The 19,303-nt window shown below is 43.6% G+C and overlaps 1 protein-coding gene across 1 annotated transcript in view; it reads left to right on the top strand.

Moving 5' to 3' along the window:
• The first annotated feature begins 17,970 nt into the window (after window positions 1-17,970).
• Window positions 17,971-19,303, top strand: part of LOC133124202 (von Willebrand factor A domain-containing protein 7-like) — a 99,838-nt gene continuing 98,505 nt past the window's right edge. The window contains exon 1 of the mRNA XM_061235183.1: window positions 17,971-18,088. Within this exon, the coding sequence (XP_061091167.1) occupies window positions 18,075-18,088 (14 nt within the window). The 5' untranslated portion in view covers window positions 17,971-18,074. The remainder of the gene's footprint in view (window positions 18,089-19,303) is intronic.

Raw genomic sequence — 19,303 nt, 5'->3', positions numbered from 1 at the left:
CTCGAATGATATTCATGTTGTTGAGGTATTCCCGATGTATTATTGTTATTTTGAATGTTCCAATTGTTCGTTTTTTTATGTGGGAAAATTACAGGTAAACGGGATAATGTCTCTGCATGTCTGCTTCTCAACGTCGTAGCCAGCTACATTAACATGCTATCACATTACGGTTTTAAAATATCACCGTCATTAATAGTATTGACAATTTGTATACACGTTTGATTCGTGAAGGTTTAGACATAAAATGTATTATTGTTGCTCGTATTTCACTGGCAATTGTTTATTGACATTGGCCTAACTTACTGTCATTCAGACATCTTGGTATATGTTCCTTTATTTTCCATTAATATATTATTATTATTATTGTTGTTGTTGTTAACTTGCCCATATTATGTAGTTGCCCAGCTAAGTACTTAAATAATAGAGCAGTTTCCACAATTATTATATTATACAATATTTACACCCATGTTACCTTAAATTATATGAATGTACAGTAAATACATATACTTTTTGTTCTGTTTTTTCTTTGTTTAGTACAACAATGACTGTAATGCCAGGCATTGCAGTATAATTAGGCACACAGTATAATTAGTATAGGTCTCTTGGTTACTTTCATACATTTGATAACTAACGTTACTTTGATATCTCCAGGTGATCAGCATGTGGAGGCGTCTATATTTTCTCCCAGGTAGGCGCAGATGTACATCCGAAGAGGTCTGTGAAGTCCTTGGCAAAATCGGAACAATACCAGTACCTCAGGAGACCCAGCCTTCACCTTCCCTCCTGCCCTGGCTATTCCAACTGCCCCAGTCCCAAGCCCAGTCTCCTTTAATACCTATGCATATCCACCATGCTAATATTGTTACAAACAACAATATATAGTTATTCATTGATATTTTTGTTGCTGTTGTTGTGTTTATATGTTCATAAGAATTGTAATATGCAATGCCCTCCGTAATGCTTGGGATAAAAACATTAATTTAGCTCAGTACACCACAATTTTATATTCATAAACAAACGATTCAAAGTGCAAGTTCTCATATTTTATTAAAGGGTATTTTTATGCATTCTGGTTTCACCATGTAGACATGACAGCACTTTTTATACATAATCCCGCATTTCAGGGCACCATAATGTTTGGGACATATTTATGTGATGTAAATTACAGTCATGTTTACTGCATATTTTCTGTCTGCATGACTGGTTGAAGTCTGTGACCCACTGAGACATGACTGTGGTCTTTTGTGGACAGTAGTCTCTGACACATCCACGCCTGCCTCCTGAAGGGTGTTTCTGATCGGTTGGACACATGTTTGGGATTTTTCTTCATTATGATGAGAATTCTTCAGCTATCAGCTGTAGAGGTCTTACTTGGCTTGCCATGCCCTATGCCCCATTACATGTTCTCTCTCCTTAATGCTGTTCCAAACAGTTGATTTTGTTACACCTAAGGTTTGGCATAACAAAGCAGACATTACAGACTTTTTATTTTAATTTTTCAGTCTCATAATGGCTTCCTTGACATTCATTGGAATTTGGACATTCTGGCCCTCATGTTTAATGAGGGCCAGATACTCGTACCTTGCACCAACAATCATGCCACAGTCAAAATCACTATTGGTGGATATGAACATGAACTGGAGCTCCTGACCCATATCTGCATGATTTTATGCATTGCACTGCTGCCACGATTAGGTAATCGCATGACTAAGTAGGTGTACAGGTGTTCCTAATAAAGTTCTCAGTGAGTGGATATTTTGGCAATTGTCTGTATCTGTGTGCATGGATAGTAGACAAGTTGTAAATATTGTTCTCCTTCAGTTGCCATAAAAACTTTTACCCAATCCAACCAGCTGCCTGCCTTTCATTTTATTTCCTGCTTGATATTATTAATTTGAATGTAAAGTTTGTCAGGATTAGAAGATATTAAATGATGTACTTCATTATCTGTCACGGCCTGGCTCATTGGCCGTGACAAAGAGGGAGACGCACACTGACGCATTTAAAAAACAAGGTCAAATTTATTTGAAATAACCAGTTAACAAAAATGTGTAGTGTGAAAGTCAGTTGCATCAGTAGTGTGAGTGAGTGGATGTGTGAAAAGTATGCTGAAGCAATGTTGTCTAATGCAAACCCAAAAAGAACCAACAGGTACGTGGGAAGAGAGTTCCCTCCTTCAGACAAGAGTCAGGTACATTTTAACATCTGGTCACAGGTGCTTCCAATTGCGCAAATGACCTGGTGCTCCGCCAACAAGGCACCTGTGAAGTAACGCCAGAATAAGTAGCACAGAGCAGGGGGCCGTAACGTATCCCTAATTTTAACAATTTGAAACAATAAAATTAAAAAATTAAAACATTTACAGCCATTAAAAACAATGTACTTAAAACAAATTGCATATCCCATATTGTTCAGAGTGAACAGTGGGGGACAGAGCCAAATACCTTAATTGTATTTGAGATAACTATTAAGTAGAATGATGGCAGAAAGGATTTCCTATCCATAGTGAAATGGAGCTGGAGATCTAATGACACAACAAACATGATTATGGGACAATTCTACAAGGAAATAGTTTCCATTATTTATGTCATGGTTTGGCAAAGGGCGGATTCGAGCCGTGGTGACCATCGTAGAGCTCTACACCTACACACGGCTGGCCCTCCGGAGAAGGTAGAGTTTGGCAAAACTGAAAGTTTGACAACGAAGTAACCACTGAGCTAAGCCGACGCGTCAGCAGTAGTATGAAAATGCGGTTTTATGGGAACGTCAGTGACCCAATAGTGACACCTGCTGATTATGAGATAACATTGCAAGCAATAGCCTGGAAGGGATGTTCTTTTTATCCACAAATCAACTTTTATCGTTCCTCAATTCTCTACTGTGTACCGTTCAATAACCTGAAAATACCCGTTAATTTTTTCAAATACTGATTGAAGGTGATGTGAAGCACAACGAGGGAGAGCGCTTGTGGCTCGGACCGATGGAGCAGACGGGCGCCACGATGCAGCGGATGAAGTGAGAACAGAGCTATAGTACCGACGCCTGGACCCCGCTCTGAATCAGGTGTTAAGGTGAATGTCTGTGAACGCGGCGACAACTGCGTTGTATTTTACCTGTTAAAGGATGGACGTTTTGTCAACAACTCAAGTTCTCTCATTTCTAGCATAATAGCTAGCAGTCCCGGTTTTCTGACAGAGAACCAATATATTCTCATTATACGCTTGTTGTAGCTGCCGTGTCTATGACTGAAACCCTTCTACCATAATAGAATGCAGTCTATTATTATCCGTATCTTTCAGGGAAAAAATATGACACCACCTTCGTAAATGTTGTAAAAAGTATACATCGCAGCGACAGTACACATTCCATTTGGCCTATAAAGACGGAGAGCAAAACGCCGGACAGCGCCCGTGGTTCGACCCTCCGGAGAAGGTAGAGTTTGGCGAAACTGGTCCAGTTTGACAACGAAGTAACCACTGAGCTAAGCCGACGGGAGTACCACGGTATGAAAATGGGCTTTTATAAGTCTTGTCAGTGAACGAAAAGCGACATCTGCTGATTGTGAGATAATATTGCAAGCAATCGCCTGAAGGGATGTTCTTTTTATCCACGATCAACTTGTATCGTACCTCACTCACTTTGTACCGTTCAATAACTTGAAAATACCCGTTCATTTTTCAAATATTGATTTAAGGTGACTTAACTAAAAATCTTGAAGCAAAACGCCGGATAGCGCCCGTGGTTCAACCCTCCGGAGAAGGTAGAGTTTGGCGACGCGACGCCACACACACACACACACTCTCTCACGCCTCACCTGCCCCACCTGTCTGAGATAATCATCCACCTGCTCCCACGCCACCTGACCCAGGTACCACCGAGGGTCCTGGTCCTGCCAAGGAGACTCACACTCACACACACACACACACACACACACACTCACACACACACACACGTACACACACACACACACACACACACACACACACACACACTCACGCCTCACCTGCCCCACCTGTCTGAGATAATCATCCACCTGCTCCCACACCACCTGACCCAGGTACCACCGAGGGTCCTGGTCCGGCCAAGGAGACTCCCACACACACTCACTCACACTCACACTCACACTCACACACACTCAATTATGTGTGTAAATTATGTGTGTAAATCATGTGTGTATATTATGTGTGTAAATTACGTGTGTAGATTATGTGTGTAGATTATGTGTGTAGGCATTAAAAAAAGGAGCTGCTCCTGCTCCTTTTCTCCTTCTTTCTTCTGGCTACTCTCTCTGTCGCTCTCTCTTTCTCCCTCCCTCCCTCCCTCTCTTACAATAAGATCTGCACAGCCGCTGGGCCATTGAGCAAGGCCCTTAACCCTGCATTGCTCCAGGGAAGGATTGGCTCCTGCTTAGTCTGATCAACTGTATGTCACTCTGGATAAGAGCGTCTGCCAAATTCCAACAATGTAAAAAAAATATAAACAATGAGCAGGTGCAGCTTTTCGTTCACTGACGTTCCGTGTTAAAACTCTTTTTCATACAACATGTTTAGCTCAGTGGTTACTTCGTTGTCAAGCTTTCAGTTTCCAAACTCTACCTTCTCCCAAGGGTTGTACCACGGGCGCTGGCCTGCATTTTGCTCTCCGTTTTTAAGAGGAAGAATGGAATATTGGGGCGTTGCTTTGGCCTATCCGTTTCACGCAGCATTTACAAAGGTGACGGCGCAGTCTCTTTACCTGAAATATTCAGGCACCCGAGCACCTGCTCCTAATGCCCAATGCGCCCCTGAAACAACCATTGTTGTTGCTGTCATTAATTTCCATTCATTAATTTCGGTAAAGACAGCTATATTATGTCATAAAATAATGAAATCAATAAATAAATGGGAGTCATGAAACAGTTTATCTAGGTCGGGTGCCATTTTCTCACAATAAGCACCTGCCCCTCTTAAGGTCAACACTGTGGAGCAGAAACACTGGATATAATGTAAAGACCAAAACACGACTCATAACAACACACAATCACATGAGAAACCTGGAAGATTCAGTCACTCCTTTTCATGATTTAATAAAGAATATGTATGGTGCTATTCTGCTAATGGTCATCCGTTTTGACTGAAAAAAAAGTTGTCTTCCGACTGGAATGTTATTGCAGTGTTTGGGAATTAATTGTGGTCATTGCTAATCTCACCAAACTGTAATTTACAGACACGTGTGTCGACATTCTTTCATGTTTACTGGATTAGCGCTTGGCTAAGTATGTGGAAGGCATACCTCCTTGGAAATAGTGCTTTGAGGCATATTGTGACAGTTTGTCCTGTTGAGGACAAAGATGAATGAGAGAGATGAATTATGAAAGATTATGAATGTGATGTTTACAGTGTGTACACCTCAGCTGCTTGGTGCTCTGATCATGACTGGAAACTCCTGCTGATCCAGAGGCAGTGTGAGCCAATGTGACCCATGTACTGATCCAGAGGCAGTGTGAGCCAATGTGACCCATGTACTGATCCAGAGGCAGTGTGAGCCAATGTGACCCATGTACTGATCCAGAGGCAGTGTGAGCCAATGTGACCCATGTACTGATCCAGAGACAGTGTGAGCTAATGTGACCCATGTACTGATCCAGAGGCAGTGTGAGCCAATGTGACCCATGTACTGATCCAGAGAGTGTGAGCCAATGTGACCCATGCACTGATCCAGAGACAGTGTGAGCCAATATGACCCATGTACACTGTAAAACCTAATAAGTTCAGAGTACTCAACTTTTTTGGTAACTGATTACCTAAGAAAATTTTAATTACACTTTAATTTAAAACAATATTTCATCTGGACTCAAAATGCATTGAAGGAATGACAAAATAAATAAGTTCTATTGACTCATGTTATATTATATTAATACTACCGTAAATCCTCAAATTGTGGCCGGGGTCTTTTATTTACTTAGGCTGCACAAAGCACAGGCCTTTATTTGGGGCAGGCTTGTATTCGAGGCAGGAATTTATTTCTTATTAGGCTTCTGTTGTAGAATTTTATTCTTAGAAATAAAGTAAAAGGCTACACTTAAAGTGGGCCAACACTGTTCAACACTTCCCGTAACCGTTCAGAAATCAATTAGTGTAGGCTAATCAGGAACACCGTTTGGTAAGTCATAGTGTCAGTCTTAACAGACTTAGTTTATTGCAAATATTCTCAAACACAATAAATCACATGCAAGTCCAGAATCCATAAAATAACAACTTGTCAGACACGCCTTCATGAACAATAACAAATTAGCGTAGATAACAGCAAGTTAAGGATCTTTTTTTCCTAAATGTTCTGTAAATCTAACTAGCCGGCAAGTAAATGTCCGAAAATTGGGTAAACAACACTCGAACTTTACTGAGCAGAATCTCACGTGTACATCACTAGCATTTCGTCTCTCAAGACACGTAGTTAAATTCAGGAAGTGCTTTCCACAATGCATTCTGGGTAACATAGTTACTCTTAACTCATGAACTCACTGCTTCAATTACAGTAGAATTTTAACAAACAACATGTAATAATGCAATTATGCATATCTAAATGCATCGATCCCTTTATGTAGAAGGGAATTCCTATATAAGCTAGGTGGGCTAGGGTCAGATAATACAGATGCCCAGAGCTCTATCAGAAAGACAGTGTCTATCTGTGTGACACAAGAAAAAGTGGTAAATGACATGTGTAAATAGCATTCAATTCTGTACACTTAATGTAAAAGGGATCCATAATCCAGTAAAGTGGAAGAAAATATTAAGCTTCCTCAAGAAGGATAAAGTACAAATCGCTTTCTTACAAGAAACCCATTTAGTGGATAAAGAGCACATGAAACTGAAAAGAGACTGGGTAGGTCAGGCCTTTTACTCATCATTCACCTCTAATAGCAGAGGAGTTGCCATTTTGATTCACAGGGCCACACCATTTGTACTTAACACATGCAAGACAGATCCTGAGGGGAGGTATGTCCTCATTCATGTCCATCGTGTCATTCAATTTATGGTACACACATTACTATTGTGGCACCCCGTGGGGAGAGAGAGGCAGAGAGAGCAAGAGTAGTTCATCAAAATAATATTTTAATTGGTTTCTGGTGTGCCTTCAGGGCACTTTCACAAAGTCCCAACAAAAACTTGCTTTCTCAGCAAAAGTAACCGGCCAAAAAATTAGGTACACCGGTCCGTCGGTGACTCTGGGTGGTCCGTTCCGCCCACGCCTTTTCCCGAGCCTCCGAAGCCCCGCGGCTCCACCGTGGTGTCGTCGCTCGTGTTAGTGGCTGTTTCTCTAATCACTGGGCTTCATCTCCGTCTCCCTCTGTACTCAGCCCCGCTCTGTGGTGGCACCCTGTCTTTTGTAAGGCCTCTCTCTCTCTCTTGGAGTCGGTACGGCTGCGCCTGTCCAATAACAAATGTTAATGATTTCTTCCTCACATTCCTCACGCCTCTTTCCCCATGTCGCTGGCCATGGTGCTGATTCTCCTCGCCGGCTCTCTCCCCGGTGCGGCTCTGTTAAATATGAACTGGGGAAATACACGTGGTTAATTACATTTCCTAGCGCTTGGCGCCAGCGCACGGGCCGTTCCACTCCAGCGGCGTACCGATTCCTGATCGGGCCACCAGATTTCCTCCCCCTCAGCTCCACGCCCTCGGCAGGAGCGTCACCAAAGAGGCCCTCGTTCATCCGGGACAGGGCGTCTGAGTTCCCTTGGAGTCTCCCGGCTCGGTGTTCCACCTTGAATTTAAAACTTTGTAGTTCTAAAAACCATCGGGTCACCCGGGCGTTAGTGTCCTTACATCGGTACATCCATTGCAGTGGGGCATTAAGCTTTCCGACTGCCCACCTTATGGCCAGGCACTCCTTCTCCACCGTGCTATAGTTTCTTTCGTGTTTCAGCAATTTCCTGCTGATATACGTGATTGGGTGCTCTGTTGCGTCCTGGATTTGGGTTAGGGGTGGTTAATACTGGTTCATTCCCCAGGGCGGCTCTCAGGTCTAGGAAGGCGCGGTCGGCGTCTTCGGTCCATGTTATCGTGTGCCGGTGGTCCTTCTTTGTCAGCTTGTGCAGGGGGGCCGCTCTGGTGGCAAAGTCAGGTATAAACTGCCTATAGTACCCCACTAGGCCCAGGAATGTGCGCACTTGCCTTTTTGTGGTGGGTCGTGGCCAGTTTGTGATCCCATCCACCTTTTGGCTCTGGGGTCGGACGCACCCTCGTCCCACGGTGTGGCCCAGGTAGTCAGCCTCCTCCAGGCCCAGGCGACACTTCACCGGGTTAGCTGTCAGGCCGGCCTCCCGGAGCGCCCCGAGCACTGCCTCCAGCCTCCTGAGGTGGCTCTCCCAATCAGCGCTGTGGATAACAATATCATCGAGGTAGGCGGCAGCATACTCCCTGTGGGGCCTCAGTAGGTTGTCCATGAGCCTCTGGAAGGTAGCGGGGGCTCCATGCACTCCGAAGGGTAAGACCCGATACTGGAACAGGCCATCCGGGGTGGCGAAGGCCGTCTTCTCCCTCGCCTGTGGGGTCAGAGGTACCTGCCAGTACCCCTGGGTGAGGTCCAGGGTGCTGATGTAGCGAGCAGGTCCCAGCCGCTCGATCAGCTCGTCCACCCGGGGCATGGGGCAGGCGTCGTACCGGGAGATTTCATTCAACCTCCGGAAGTCGTTGCAAAACCGCCAGCTTCCGTCCAGTTTTGGGACCAACACTATCGGGCTGGACCAGGCGCTTTGGGATTCCTCTATGATCCCCAGGTCCAGCATCCTCGCCACCTCCTCCCGGATGGTCTGCCTTCTCGCCTCCGGGATCCGGTAGGGCCGCAGTCGAACCCTCCTCCCTGGCTCCGTGACGATGTCGTGGTGGACCCTTGTAGTCCGGCCCGGGAGGTGGGAGAGCACATCCCGGTGTTGGCTCACCAGCTCGCGGAGGTCTTGTCGTTGCCTGTCCGTCAGCAGGTCTCCAGTGGCCACTTCCAGGGTTTCGGTTTGTGCCACCTCTTTAGCAGGTTGATGTGATAATTTTGGAGCTGGTGTCTCCGGCCCACCTGTCTTACCATGTAGTTTACTGGGCCGACCTTGGCTACGACCTTGTAGGGGCCATGCCATTTGGCCAGAAACTTGCACTCGTTAGTGGGGATCAGCACCATGACCTTATCCCCCGGTTGGAATTCCCTCACCTGGGCTTTTCTGTTGTACAGTCGATCCTGCTCCTTTTGAGCCTGTTGCATGTGTTCCCGGACCATGGGCCAGATCCTTGCCATCCGCTGGTCCATAGCCTCCACATGTTCCAGGAGGGTGCGTTGTCGGGATGGCTGCTGCTCCCAGGCCTCCTTAGCGAGGTCCAGTAGCCCTCGGGGACGTCTCCTATATAGCAATTCGAAGGGGGCGTACCCCGTGGATGCCTGTGGGACCTCACGTATAGAGAATAATAGGTAAGGTAATAAATGGTCCCAGTCCTTACCGTCCGTTGTGATCATTTTTCTCAGCATCGACTTGAGGGTTTTGTTAAACCGTTCTACCAGCCCCGTCGGTCTGGGGGTGGTAGACGGATGTCTTCACTTGCCGGACCCGGAGCAGACGGCACATCTCCCTCATTACGCCCGACATGAAACACGTCCCCTGGTCCGTCAGGACCTCTTCCGCGATCCCCACTTGGCTGAAGAGGAGGAACAGCTCCCACTCCCAGGTGGGTGTGGGCGAGGTAGAGCACCTTGGAGGTGTGGGTCTGGGGTACCAGAAGTTGGTCCAGCTCTCCCGGGTCACTGTTGCAGGTTCGATACAACAAGTTATTCTTTCCTTTAAAATACGGGTAGGCTGGTCTACTCACCCCGCCTTGTGGGACGCCCTCAATGTACGCGGCGGCTCCCCAGGCCTGGGCGAGGAGGGGGTCTTGCAGCTGGGCGCAGCCGAAGTCCGTTGGGGCCCTCTCGAGTTCGGGTTGGAACTCCGAAAACCCCCCCGTGCTACCCCCTTCCACCTCCCGGGGTGGTGGTGGGTCCAGTCGTTCCGGGGCTGTATCCGTGCTCTCCGTAGGGGGTTGTGTTGTCTGTCTTCTGCCCCCTTGGGGTGGGGTCTCCTCCTCCTCACTCTCCCCGGCAGGGGCTACCCAAACCGGGTGTGGTTCCCTGTGGCCCTTCCGACGGGGTCGGGGGGTGGGGGTGGGGCTGGGCCTCTCAGGGGTCGCCCTCTCATTCCAGTAGCTGAGAAAGAGGGGGCAGTCTCTTCCCAGCAGCACCTCCACTCATTGGAGGCAGCCCCCGGTAAGCCTTCTGGGCCTCCCCGCTGAGGAATGGGGCCAGGAGGGAGCCCCAGGCACCTTGAGGCTATTTCTCCATGTAAGCCGAAGGTTTCGAGGTAGGCCTCAATTTCGTCATCAGGGGTCTGCTTCAGCAGTACGTCTTTGGGCGTCCGGTGGATTGTCGCCGGGCTGGATTTTTGGCACAGTTCTGCCACGGCCTTCTGCAGGGCGCCTTGTGATCGTAGCAGGGCGTTGATGGCGTCCTCCATTTTTTTTTTATTGCTCTCTCTCTCTATAGCTGGGGTCTCTGTGGGGAAAGAGAGGCAGAGAGAGCAAGAGTAGTTCATCAAAATTATAATTTTCTGGCATGCCTTCAGGGCACTTTCACAAAGTCCCAACCAAAACTTGCTTTCTCAGCAAAATGAAAAAAAAAGTAACTGGCCAAAAAATTTGGTACACCGGTCCGTCCACCGTGTTGTCGTTGCTCGTGTTAGTGGCTGTTTCTCTCATCACTGGGCTTCGTCTCCATCTCCCTCCGTACTCAGCCCCGCTCTGTGGTTGCGCCCCGTCTTTTGTAAGGCCTCTCTCTCTCTCTTGGAGTCGGTACGGCTGCGCCTGTCCAATAAGAAATGTTAATGATTTCTTCCTCACATTCCTCACGCGTCTCTCCCCGTGTCGCTGGCCATGGTGCTGATTCTCCCCGCCGGCTCTCTCTCCTCGGTGCGGCTCTGTTAGATACGAACAGGGGAAATACACGTGGTTAAAGACCTTTCCCAGTGCTTGGCGCCGGCGCATGGGCCGTTCCACTCCAGGGGGGTACCGATTCCTGATCGGGCCACCACACTATGATAAACATATATGCCCCTAATCCACTGCTCCCCTCATTTTGGACTAGTGTAGCAGCAGTATTGGAGGAATGCAAGTGCCCCCTCACAGTACTGGGTGGCGACTGTAATAGCTGTTTAGACAACAAATTAGACAGGTCCACAGCAGGTACACACAGACAGCCAGGTACAGGTGCTCCACTAGTTAAAATGTTAGAGGATGTTAATCTGAAAGATAAATTGAGAACTTTAAACTCATCAGTTAGGGATTTCACATTCTACTCTAATCCACACAATTCGTATTTGCGGATTGACTATTTCTTCATACCGCCGCAAATTATAGGACAAGTGTCTGCATGCAGTATAGGATCTATTCATATTAGCGATCATGCCTCAGTCTATTTAGAGCTGGTAATTAGTGAATCTACACTGGGCAGGCAGAGGTGGGGATTTCCATCATATTTACTTAACGATAAGGATTTTTTAAAGAAGATGGAGGCGGAGATAAAACTATTTTTTGATATGAATGACAACAGTGAAACAAATCCTGAATATCTTTGGGAATCTGCAAAGGCCTATACCAGAGGATTCACCATTTCTTATATGTCACACCGAAAGAAATCATTATTGCTGAAGCAAAACGAATTGGAAGCAGATTTTAAAAAGGCAGAAACGGCTCATAAATCTAATCCAACTAGAACGAACCTCATTAAAATACAAACTATTAAAGCAGCACTAAATTCAATATTAAACGAGAAGGCCTCCAGATCATTATTTTATCAAAGGCAACGACTATACGAATATGGGAACAAACCTAGTAAATATCTGGCACTCCTAATCAATCAGAAACAAAATTGCAACACAATAGCAGGGATCTGAGATGTGGGAGGGAAAAGACACTTTGATAGGAAAAACATTAATTCGGTCAGTGAGATTGATGGGAGTTTGGCCAGTGGAACAGACTAGGTCAAGTGTGTTGCCTTTGTTATGGGTGGGGAAGGTAACGTGTTGCTTAATGTCTAGACAGTCCAGTAGAGATAGGAAACCAGTGGCGAAGGTGGATCGGGCGCGGTTAATAGGAATGTTAAAATCACCTATGACAAGTACGTTGGGAGACATGGTGCAGACTGTGGACAGGAGTTCAGAAAGCTCAATGAGAAATACAGGAGAAGGTTTGGGTGGGCGATAGATAGACACAATGATTAATGGACAAGAACTAGGCAGTTTAACAACAAGGTGTTCAAAGGAGGTGTGCTGAGGTAGAGTTACAACAGTGAACTTTAGAGTGGAACGGTAAAGTACAGCAATCCCACCCCCACGGCCACTGAGACGAGGCTGGTCCAAGTAGGAGAACCCAGCTGGAGTAGCCTGATTTAGGTGGTAGTAATCCTGGGGCTGCTGCCAGGTCTCAGTCAGACAGACTGTTATAAGTCCATGTTATTGTCAGTGATGAAATCAGAAACCTCTACATACTGAATTCATTTCATTCAATAACACTTAGTGAAGCTTAGTTCAACCAACTTTCTCTGACTAATAAATTTAACTTTACACAACTTAAAGCTACTCAAAAGATTAAACATGAATAGATAGTAATTCTATATGATGAATAGATTTAAACTAAATTCTGAAAGAAATATACAGCATCCATTGATACAATACAAGTTATTTATTAAGTTTCACTGACATTAACTTTTAGCAGAATATTTCAGATCAGAATATAAACATGGGCACTTTTCCCTCAATGAGCATAGTTTCTGCCTTAACAGTTGACTAGAAAGCAATACATGATACATACATGTTTATGGCATTGAAAAAGCCTTTCCAAAGGTGCTCACAATCATTATCAATGGCTGAACCCCCTATGCATGACAACAAAGTGACAGCTTTTTAACAACACCAAACTGAACATGTTGGATGATAGAAAATTGAACTGAGAAATTCTGACAATCAAATGACTCAGTCATCTTAAACTTTGCATAATTAGAGCTTTGCAACTTAAACATTTGTGATCAAGCAGAAACAAGCAGTGACCTTCAAAATCAAAATCAAAAATCTCTTTTTGTTTTTTTTTTTTCCCCTGACACATCAAACAACTACATAATTTTAAATTCACCTAAAAAATGTTTACAGGCATTTAGAAACATCTTCTGCTTCCTGTAACAAGCAGGGCAATGTTAACATTTACATGTGGGCTGCTCCTTTGAAAAAAAAACAAAAAAACACGCCTTCTGTATTGGCACAAGAATGTATGGAGCCTTTATGTATAATTACACTGAAGCTTTCTGTTTAGTTCAACAAATCATTTTTCAAATTCAGTAGGGATGGTTTCAGTGGTTTGTTATCATCCATACACATCAGTATTTTCTGAATAAACGTGAATGTGTGGATGAGTTTCTTTGGATACTCCAAATTGAAAGCATAAATGAGGCCAAACAACAATATAGAGTGGGAGCAATAATTATTTGATCCCTTGCTGATTTTGTAAGTTTGCCCACTTACAAAGAATGGAACTGTGTAGAATTTTAATCATCGGTACATTTTAACATTGAGAGACAGAATATCACAAAATAATCCACAATAACAACATCATATCAATTTAATACATTTATTATCGTATTTTTGCATGAAATAAGTATTTGATCCCCTACCAATCAGCAATATTTCTGGCTCCCACAGACCAGTTAGTTTTCCATTAAGAAGTACTCCTAATCTCAACTCATTACCCAAAACACCCGTGTTAACTCGTTACATCATTATGTAGCTGTATAAAAGACACCTGTCCACACAATCAATCAGATTCCAACGTTTCCACCATGGCCAAGACAAAGGCGCTGTCTAAGGACATCAGGGACAAAATTGTAGACCTGCACAAGGCTGGGATGGGCTACAAGAAAATAAGCAAGCAACTTGGAGAGAAGTTAACAACTGTTGGAGCAATTATTAGAAAATGGAAGAAACACAAAGTCACCGCCAATCTCCCTCGGTCTGGGGCTCCACGAAGGATCTCACCTCCTGAGATATCAATGTTCATGAGAAAGGTCAGGGATCAGCCCAGTACTACACAGGAGGAGCTTGTTAATGACCTGAAGGCAGTTGGGACCACAGTCACGAAGAGAACCATCAGTAACACTACACCATGAAGGATTAAAATCCTGCTGCGCGCGCAAGGTTCCTCTGCTGAAGAAGGCACATGTACAGGCCCGTCTGAAGTTTGCCAAAGAACACCTGGATGATCCAGAGGAAATTTTGGGCGACAACCTCCTTCCCTCAGTGAGAGCACTGAAAATGGGTCTTCCAACATGACAATGACCCAAAACATACGGCCAAGGCAACAAAGGAGTGGCTCAAAAAGAAGAATATTAAGGTCCTGGAGTGGCCTAGCCAGTCTCCAGACCTAAATCCCATCGAAAATCTGTGGAGGGAGCTGAAGCTTCGAGTTGCCAAGCGACAGCCTCGGAACCTTAAGGATTTGGAGAGTATCTGCAAAGAGGAGTGGACCAAAATCCCTCCCAAGATCTGTGCAAACCTGGTGAAAAACTACAACAAACGTCTGACCTCTGTGCTTGCCAACAAAGGTTTCTCCACCAAGTATTAAGTCCTATTGTTCTATGGATCAAATACTTATTTCATGTGGGAATATGATATAAAATTTATAAATTTATATGATGTTGTTATTGTGGATTATTTTGTGATATTCTGTCTCTCAATGTTAAAATGTACCCATGATTAAAATTCTACACAGTTCCATTCTTTGTAAGTGGGCAAACCTACAAAATCAGCAAGGGATCAAATAAGTATTGCTCCCACTGTAAATGCATCAGCAAACCTTGGAAGATCCCTCAAAACAACCTCCCCCTCAACCACAACGAAGACCTTCTCGGCACTGAAGGTGTCTGTCTCAGATGTGAGGAGAGCAACAGGAGCAGCGCTGATATCTTGCTCCTCTTCTTGCTGCAAAACATAATCAATGCAATTATCAGGTGTTCTAGAAGCAAGATCACAAGTCATAAACTATATGTACTCATTGTGGCTCTGTTTTTCTGCATCACTTGCATGTGACCATGTGTCACATGGTACAGTACATTGAAGGTTAATGGTGGTAGTAATTTTTTCCTATCATTACTGGCTGTGTCATACATCTTTTCGAATGTGACAATCACGTAACATTCAGATTCTGTGGAAGCTACAGTACCATGATGCTGCAAAATTATGCATGACGGTGTTGCCTCAGAAAAGGGGTGCTTGAAGTTGCACCTGTGGCATGAAAAATAAGCCTGTGCATCTGCTCCTCTATCTGATCTGCGTGCATCTCTGTGAGATTGTGCTACATGAGCTTTCAGTGCATTAAATGACTGAAAAGTACAAATACAATTGTCATAGAGACATGGCAGAGGGCTAATTCTGGAATAACGACTATGCTGCAAACGATAGTGCGTAAATAATTTAGCCCGGGTATCTAAGGATTCAAAACACAATTTGCACTTCCACTCCATTGAATCACCCTGAAATTTAGACTAAAGCTAACACTTTTTCGAGTAAGCAGGCATTGAGCTCCAAATTAGCCCAACAAATTAACCCCTTCCCCGCCAATTATTTTGGAAAAAACCTGTCATTTTCAGACGATCTTTTTAAAATTATATTTAATATAGTTTTTTTTAATGCTGATTATGAAAAATAACTTGTATTTCATTTTTTTCCCATTTTTGTGGTTGAAATTTTATTTTGAAAATAAAAGTGTTTAGACGTGTTTACTCGTCCGTGACTGAAAAAAACACATTCGATAAAAACGTATATACTCGTCTCCGCCGGGGAAGGGGTTAAATTCACTGTTCATGAAGATCCATCTGGCTAAGAAGGCTGAAGTATTTTTTAGCATTCAACTACCAGTAGTATTTCAATATCGTACCTAGATGTCAATGCAGATTGAAATGACACACCACTTGGCCTCCACTTGAGCCTAAGAGAGAACAAAAACATAAATATAAGCTTCATACATTATTTGTTGGACATTTATCACAAACATAATCAGTCATGCTAATTTACTATCACGTACCAACGTTGTGTATGCTGTAAATCTGTGATTATGCCTAAATTAACTTCATATCTAACGCTAGGCTAATTGTCTACTTCTCATTACTTCTTTCTCATGACAATCGCACATATCAAAAATGACCGGGAAATTAACTGCGCGACAGAATGACTCCCTTCAAAAACTCCACGGAAAAAAAGCTCCACCTCGGTCACATCTCTCTATTTTTCAGCTAACTTTAGGGGGGGGCTCACTTTTCTTGCTCCACACACTCTAGTCATGCTCCAGTTTGCCACACACACTTAAGTAATTCCAGTACGGCTAGTAGTGTCTACCAACCTGCTGTATTTTTCACATTCATTTCAGATAATGCTGTGACCCGAACATATTAGTGCATCACACGGTTGTCATGCTGACTACGTTTACTTTAACACTTACACCTGCTCATCTATAGTCACCTAGGTGGAAACAATACAAACTAAAAGCTATGTTAAATTTATCTTCCATGGATACTTCGCTAACGGGCTGTTTCAAATGAGAACGCTCATAACAAAAAGCAGGACCAAACTTGTGAAAATGATCGCTTGACTCGATGATGAGGCTTGCAGATACATGCAAAAATATGTAAATATTCCTATCCGTTATGCTCGAAAATCTCTCATGCCCGCTCGAGGGTAGCCATCTTGATTTTTCTGAAAGCCTGGAAAGACGTCGATGACGTCAGACTGGTGTGGGGGAAATTCCCTGGAGAGACGTCTTGCAAACAACCTTTCCCGTTTAAAAGAACCCAGTTCTTTCACAGCAAGGAGAGCTACAATAATACGAACTTTATTAATACTGCAGCAAAACAAAGCACGGGGAATGCATCACACCAATGTGAGAATACACTCTGATTTTAGCAGACAGGGTGTCTATTCTTATACCATTACACATCCTAAGTTATCGCATGAATACATTACGGTGAAGGCAATCATCATCATACAGTGTTTCAGTACTTCTCAATCGTCCGTCTTCCCTCCTTAGTCCGGTTCAGGAGGAACCGACCTTGGGTGCGATTCCTCCTCATTTTTATCATAATCAAGCACATGACCGCACCCAACAACGGGAGTGTTCTGCTTTATCTCCTGCACGCGTGCCTATATGACGTAAGCTGTGGCAGAGCCGTCACCCCTCCCTTACATTTTTGCTGGTTATCTGTCACGAGCACAATTTATTCTTTTAAGCAGATTTCTAACAATATGCATTGTACATATCTGGATACATTGTACTACATTATATTTTTCTCCCACACTGGATACTCAAAATTATTATGCAGCGGTGCAATGTTTACTCAAATTATTATATTCCAATAAAATTAAAACCTCATTACTCATTGACAGAACACCACAGTTTACAGTTTGGTTAACTAAATATCAGGTTTTAAGTACTACATTGATGATATTTGTAAGTTATTATAACTGTTGGGGTTCACAGTGTACTGCACTGTATTATTCACCAGCCCTGGACTTTGACTGACCTGTCAGACCACGTGTAAATTGTTTAATTACAAACAGAGAAAATAAAATATAAAATCAGTCAAAGCAGAAAAAGGTAAGGTGATTCCAAACTTTGGAGTCGGGTGTATGTGGGAAAATTGATTGCTTTTGAACCACAAAAGAGAAACAATAATGGAAATGTAGCTGTAGAACAAGAGAATATGTGAAGGTTGTGAGGAGGATTTGTAACCCCTGATAGATGTGTTGCGGTACGTTATTTTGTCAGCAGTTATTCGCTGGCAACAACCATACCAGTAACATTTCCGAGAAATTGGCACATTTCCCTTATTCAATGGGCATAAACAACACCATATTTGGCATGTATTCTCAAACTTGCAAAGTGAAAGTGATAATTATGTGCCCTATATAATCCCCACGCTAACTGGCAAACACACAGATCTGCCAAGATGTGAAAAACAGAACAGAGGAATCATTGGCTCTGAGTATGAGTTTCTGCAGGTTAGTAAAAATGTAAAATGAAGCAATGTAACTGAACTGATTGTAACTGATTGTACTCTTCAAGGGTTCTGAATTTCTGTATGTTTACACTAGGACTCGGAACTGTACTGTCCTCTCAGGTCTACTTTTGCACTTGTTCTTGTGTTTGATTTGCACTTTGCAATTCGCTCTGGATAAGAGCGTCTGCTAATAAAAAATGTAATGTAAAAAATGTAAAAAAAACTGAAGTGGCTGCTGGGCTTCACTCTCAGTCACTTGCACCTTCTGCGTGCTCAGTTATTACCTTGTGATTACTGTAGATTCTATTCTGCGTGCTCAGTTATTACCTTGTGATTACTGTAGATTCTATTCTGCGTGCTCAGTTATTACCTTGTCATTACTGTAGATTCTATTCTGCGTGCTCAGTTATTACCTTGTGATTACTGTAGATTCTATTCTGCGTGCTCAGTTATTACCTTGTGATTACTGTAGATTCTATTCTGCGTGCTCAGTTATTACCTTGTGATTACTGTAGATTCTATTCTGCGTGCTCAGTTATTACCTTGTGATAACTGTAGATTCTATTCTGCGTGCTCAGTTATTACCTTGTGATTACTGTAGATTCTATTCTGCGTGCTCAGTTATTACCTTGTGATTGCTGTAGATTCTATTCTGCGTGCTCAGTTATTACCTTGTGATTACTGTTGATTTGTGTTTGTCTGTGCACTACGCAATGTGCACATGGCTACATGTTCATTAGGCTACGTGTTTATTTGGGTGATGGTAAACGTGGGACTCGGACGTGGAAACATTGAAATTCAAATTTGTTGAATGAACATATTTTAAGTTTAAGTTGTTTATATTTCGAATGCGGCTCATTCATTGCGCACAGATATGCATAGATTACACGTTTCGCGCGTGTTATGACTTTGGACGTCTGCCATTTCCACTGTAAAGGCGGCATCAGAGACGTTATTAAACTAATCTTACTACTGGTTCATTTAGACAAGATTTTTTAAGCCTGCTTTTCAAATGGGGTATCCGTATTTTCTCGAGAACAACTGCTGATGTTGCCTTTTGTTTGTCTTACAAAACGTTTGATTGTTGAAGCCATAAATGAAATGCAAAACCGTGGTCAAAGTAGCCTAATATTGCTACCGGTATGCATAATGTTAAGTGGCTGGAGCCGTCAGAACTCGGCAGTGGAAATAGGACTTTGTAACGTTTGTTTAGCTG

The sequence above is a fragment of the Conger conger genome, chromosome 3 (assembly GCF_963514075.1).
Source record: "Conger conger chromosome 3, fConCon1.1, whole genome shotgun sequence".
In the NCBI taxonomy this organism is placed as follows: Eukaryota; Metazoa; Chordata; class Actinopteri; order Anguilliformes; family Congridae; genus Conger; species Conger conger.
Note: the sequence above shows the minus strand (reverse complement) of the source record. Positions and strands in the feature narration are given on the sequence as shown.